Source organism: Bidens hawaiensis, unplaced genomic scaffold (assembly GCF_021521415.1).
Source record: "Bidens hawaiensis isolate Kalapana, Puna unplaced genomic scaffold, B.hawaiensis_p1.1 tig00005637_1, whole genome shotgun sequence".
In the NCBI taxonomy this organism is placed as follows: Eukaryota; Viridiplantae; Streptophyta; class Magnoliopsida; order Asterales; family Asteraceae; genus Bidens; species Bidens hawaiensis.
Window position 1 is genome coordinate 736,818 of NW_027491366.1, and position 5,343 is coordinate 742,160.

A 5,343-nucleotide genomic window follows, 5' to 3' on the forward strand; every position below is an offset into this window, starting at 1 on the left:
AATACCCTTGAACTAACGGCATAGCTGGATGCCGTTAGACGGATAGGACGTAATTGGCTAATATTTAAAACTATGAGGACTAAATTGACAAAAATACAAATTTTGGACTGAAGTGGCGAAAGTAGCAAACCACATGGACGAAAATGGCTATTAACTCTTTGTTAAAATATTATATTCACATAAACATAATTATATAAGTCGCGGTTTAGGCTAATTTTTTGTCGGGCGTCACGAAATACCTATTGGACCACTTTGTGGCACTGGATTGGTGGTATTTTTTTGTTTTGTTTTAGTTTCGGCCTATAATGAACGTAACGAAAATTGACCGAATGTCAATTTTTTTTTGTTTTTTTTATTATTTTGTTTTTGTTACTGACCATGACGAATGTTAAAGAACCCGACTGAATTCACCTAGACTCACCACGTTTTGTTTTAGTTCCAGTACCGTAACAAAAACCGACCGAATGCTGATGTTTTTTAGTTACAGTACCGTAACGAACATGACAAAACCGGCCGAATTCTCGTAGACTCACCGCCTCAACGTATGGGATCGATAATGGTCGGGTTTTACCAATGACCGTGTTTTACCGATCGACGCCACGCCATTGGTCCACCCCAATTTTATAATATTTTTTGTTTTACTTATTTTTTTGTCTTAGTTCCGGTATAACACGTAGTCGAAACCGGCAAAATTCATGTCGACATACCGCACTAAAGCCATGCTTTTACAATCGCTCGGGTTTTACTGACCTACTGTTGCGTCGGAAAGAACACTAGTTATTATATATTAACAAGCTAGTTACTATTTATAGTTGTTGGAAACCTGTTATTGACAATTTTAACCCCTTAACTTGTATAAATAGGTAACGGGTGTTATAGTTTGATTACAACAATTCTCTAAATCTAGAAAAGTGCAAAATCGCTCAATCCTTTCAAATCTCAACCCTCTAGACTCCAATGGTAAATGAAAAAAAAAACATCGTGTTGATATTACAAACCGAGATAAACCCTGAAATTTTTTTACATTTGATTGATGTATAATTAATGTCAAATAACATTGAAATGACTCATTGGAAAAATTGCAGGGTTTTACTCAAAGCCACGCCTAACCCCATGTTAAAAGATTATTCGGCAAAGCATTGAAAAATTGATGAATCATTGCAAAGCGATGAAAACTTAAAATAAATGACAATCGTCAACTGAGCCTTTCAGAACCTGTAACTAAAAGCAGTCGAAGATGTAATCAACAACGATGATTATACATCATCAAATAAAATATATTCTTCTGTTCTTTTAATATTTTTTGTCGCTTTATTTTCTTTTTATTTTAATAATGTTAGTGTATTTTAAATTTTAGTAGCTGAGTCCTATTATTAAGCAATATAGGTTGACTGGTTTATTAACCTGTATTTTCAAATACTTCCTTCAAAGCCGGTTGGAAACTGAAACCGATTAGTGACTTTAACCAGTTTTGACCGTGTGACCAGAAACCTATTACTTAACCCACATCCCGGCCACACCCACCAGCCTAATAACTAAGCATTTGTAAGATAGTTAAAGAAAAAACAACTATGTGCAGCCAAATAAGAGATTAATAAACTTTGTCATACTTCTAAGCTTCTTTCAGATGCTTGTATAAAAAATAATCATAGAATCATACAGTAAATCAATAAACAAATGAGATGACAACAATCATCCAACACTCAGTATATAAAGTTAGCATTGTGGAAGATCCTTAGGCGGAGGACGAACCGCCTGATCTTTCCCCGGTCCATCTTCCACCACGAACGCCGTCTTCAATCCCCACCCAGTATGCAACTCCAAGTGGCAGTGAAAGAACCAAACACCTGGATTATCCGCTCTAAACCGGATCGCTGACCACCCACCAGTCGGAACACCAACCGTGTTCCTTTCTGGAGGATCCACCAAGTTGTAGTTAGCAGGATCCTTAGCCGGATCAAAGTTCCCGATACCCGTTCCAACTACAAAGAAATTGTAGCCATGAAGGTGAAACGGGTGGGATTCAACACTTAGTAAATTAGTGTCCTGGATCACAAGCTCGACCGTCGAATTGAAGGAGACTTTGCTGAGTCTTGTTCCGTGAGTAGTGAAAAGGTTAGCGGTCAAGGGTGCACCCGTGTAGTTAAAGGCTTTAGGCGGCTTATCAGGGAAATCAGACGTAAACACGCCCTTCTTGTTCGAGTAATGAGCTTGAAGAAGCGCAGTTTGTGGCATTACAAATGTAATATTATTCAGGGAAGCCGAAAGCCGGGTTCCGTTTATACACGAGGGACACACACTCTTCCCTAATCCGATGGTGAAGAAAAGATTTCGATCAACCTTTAAGGGGACATTAGCTGGGAAGTTAGGAGTGTTGAGGCTTCGAAGCTTTTTGTTGTAGCTTAATGCGAAAGCGGTGTCGTTTGGTGATGGTAGTTGAGGAAGTGATGGGAGGACTGTGTTGGGAATGCCTTCGTATTGGAGGATTGCGGTAGCGGTTTTGTTGTCGATAGGAATTGGGACGTCTTGGAACGGGCGGACAGCCATAAAGTAGCGTCCAGGAGCGCTGTTGGCGGAAACTAGAACGTTTGTTGTTTGGCCAGGAGCGATTAGTATAGCGGGGGTGGTAAAGGGTTTGGTGTAGACCGCATCGATCTCAACTACCGTCATGTTGTGCCCAGCTACTGCGAAAAAGAGCTCGTCGTTGAGGGCGGCGTTTACAATCCTTAAAAGGTATTTCTTTCCTTGCTCGACTTCCATCGCAAAGGTATCTGATCGAAAAGCAGAAAAAACAGATCATTTATTACGCTCTATTCGCTCACTAACAAATTTTGGTAAAACGCGTCAGTTAAATCTTACGTTTTTCGGAGCATGGAAAGAGGGGTCCAGGTTTGCCATTGATGGTGTGGGCATCAGACATGTTAGGGGGCAGACCCATGGCATTCCCCTGATTTACAATGTTTTCCACGTCACCATGCCACCATTCACCGAACACCAAGACGCGTTCGTTGTCGGGCTTAGGGAATGGATACGGGGTTCCTTGTTGAGGCATTATGACGATTGCGCCATAAACTGTGGCACGAAGCCAAAGAATATGTGCGTGCCACCATAATGTGCCTCTTTGTCCCGTGACATTGAAGTCATAAACATAGCTGCTCCCGGTCTTGATCGGGCATTGTGTTATGTATGCTGGTCCGTCTGCCCATCCGTTAGCATATTGTTTCAACCCGTGCCTATAAAATAGAATGTTGAAAACTATGAGAACCAACGTGCTTAAATAATATATGTAAATAATTGTGAACTAATATATATATATACCAATGAATAGACATGTTGTATTGTGCGTGGTTTGTAACGTTGATGATGACTCTATCGCCTTCTCGAGCGTAAACAGTAGGGCCCGGAAACATTCCATTTACAGTCACAATGGGCTTCGCATGGCACAGCCGGCTCACATTACTCACTTGTACCTGTTCACAAATCATAAATATATTATTGCATGCATTTAGAAAAGCTCAATATATAGTTCCTATTAAACTCATTTCGTGTCTAGATTTTCACCGAGTCCTTAACCGACCAGCCAAGATTAAGGTAGTTAAATGACCATGAAGAGAAACCAACGACTCACATCAAACTGATACTTCTTTGTGGCAGCTTCCGCTTGAAGATAAACCAATGAAACGAGCCCGAAAACCAAGAAAAGAAGGCTGGAACCACGGTTAGACACCATTGTTTCCTATGAATGAAGAGGGGAAGATGAAGGTAGATATATGAAGAAATGCATGCAAACATGTTTATATATATGTGTGTAGAGGTTAGGTGAAGGAGAAGTAAATTAGATGTAAATGGAAACTTGGAAGTTAAATATGTGCAGATGAGAGGTTTGAGTTAAGGTTTAGAAAGGAATTAAATAATGAATCTAATGTGTGCTAGGTAACTAGGTTTGTATTTTGGGAAATTAATAAAGATTGTGACAATGTAGATACGATCGAAGTAGAGAGCTACAGAAGGCCAACTAGTTGAGGTTAATTTATCGTGAAGCAAAAGGAATAAAGTATCTGTCTTTGTCTAAATGTAAGCGTAAGTTTGAATTATGGAACGGTAAAAGAGACTAAATTCAGCGTTATTTATTTAAACTAAATGCGTGTGATTAATAAAACTCATTAGTCATGCGCCATAAGATTTATATATGTGGGGTTAATCTGGTAGTACAAAAGAGATTGTAATGGATATACATGTTTCAAAGGAAAGGAGTGGTACCCAGTTTGTTGTTTGGACACTTTGGCCCATCTATACGAGTCGTATAGCTCATACTACTCGTATAGGTGGCAACTTTTTGTTAGTATTTGTTGACCAGTTAATACGAGAAGGCCTATACGAGTTGTATGAGCTATACGAGAGAATTTGAATTGACTTCCAACTAAAAGGTCGTAAGTTCTAGTCTCACTTTAAACATTTTACCTTTATTTTTATACAAAAAGTTTTATACACAACCTAAATCATAACCAAGTAAGCTCATTTAAAAATTAAATTGTTTAAACCAAACAAAAATACCATTTTACTTAAGGCCGAAGTTTTTTTTCGCCTTTGGCCCGAAATTTTTTGAACAATTATCGGAGACGACCCTCGGTGTATAAAGATCCAAAACGACTCGTATAGGCTATACTATTCGTCGAGTGAGTGTATGGGCAGTATACGAATAGTATAGGCTATACTAGTCGTATAAATATCAACATTGTCTCGTATAAGTCATACGACTCGTTTAAGAATCTGGTCAAACACCTTTTCCAAAAAGCTGGTGGATGTCAGAGTACGGATGCCTATATGACTCGTATAAGCTATACGAGTCGTATAAAGGGTGTCTGAATTTTGAAGATGGGTGTCTTATTAGCAGGACCCTTTGTAAATAAATGGAATGTTAATTGATCCGTTTCTTAGGATATTCATTTTGTGTATATTAGTCTTGCTTTTTTATTTACGTTCATTTTATAGTCGTTCATTTACATGTGTTTATTTATGTTCAGTTTTGTTTGTTCATTTATATTTGTTTAAACTTGTTTACGTTTCTTCGTGTATGCTCCTTCATTTAATTTAATTAGGTTCACTTAAATATTCATTTAAATCCATTTTTTTAGTTAAAAGTAATACTATTTGGCACACCTTGCATCAGCCATCCATCCAATTTAAAAATTTTAGAAACAAGCATTGAGTAATCGACTAGGAAACAAACAAGAACAAGATAATTGCTTCCTAAATACCTCTCACATGTACATGTGTTGTCTCCTTGTGACTTCCATGCATTTTACGTGAAAATTTATCCAAATTACGACCTTATCTACAGTA

At 38.2% G+C, this 5,343-nt stretch overlaps 1 protein-coding gene across 1 annotated transcript; it reads right to left on the reverse strand.

Annotated features, from left to right (window-relative positions):
• Window positions 1-1,700: 1,700 nt before the first annotated feature.
• On the reverse strand, window positions 1,701-4,131 carry LOC143630332 (laccase-11-like). Its single transcript, XM_077099383.1, has 4 exons — window positions 3,629-4,131; window positions 3,319-3,470; window positions 2,860-3,233; window positions 1,701-2,771 (listed from the first exon to the last, which is right to left on the reverse strand). The coding sequence occupies exons 1-4, from the start codon at window positions 3,728-3,730 to the stop codon at window positions 1,717-1,719; spliced, it is 1,683 nt and encodes a 560-aa protein (XP_076955498.1). The 5' UTR covers window positions 3,731-4,131; the 3' UTR covers window positions 1,701-1,716.
• Window positions 4,132-5,343: the final 1,212 nt, after the last annotated feature.

What these genes read in the sequence shown, in the direction of transcription:
- LOC143630332 (XM_077099383.1), bottom strand. Translation starts at nt 3,730, where the DNA reads ATGGTGTCTAACCGTGGTTCCAGCCTTCTTTTCTTGGTTTTCGGGCTC. An exon ending in CAAAGAAGTATCAGTTTGAT is followed by an intron (nt 3,471 to 3,628) that starts GTGAGTCGTTGG and finishes ATTTGTGAACAG; the next exon opens with GTACAAGTGAGTAATGTGAG. An exon ending in TACAACATGTCTATTCATTG is followed by an intron (nt 3,234 to 3,318) that starts GTATATATATAT and finishes TCTATTTTATAG; the next exon opens with GCACGGGTTGAAACAATATG.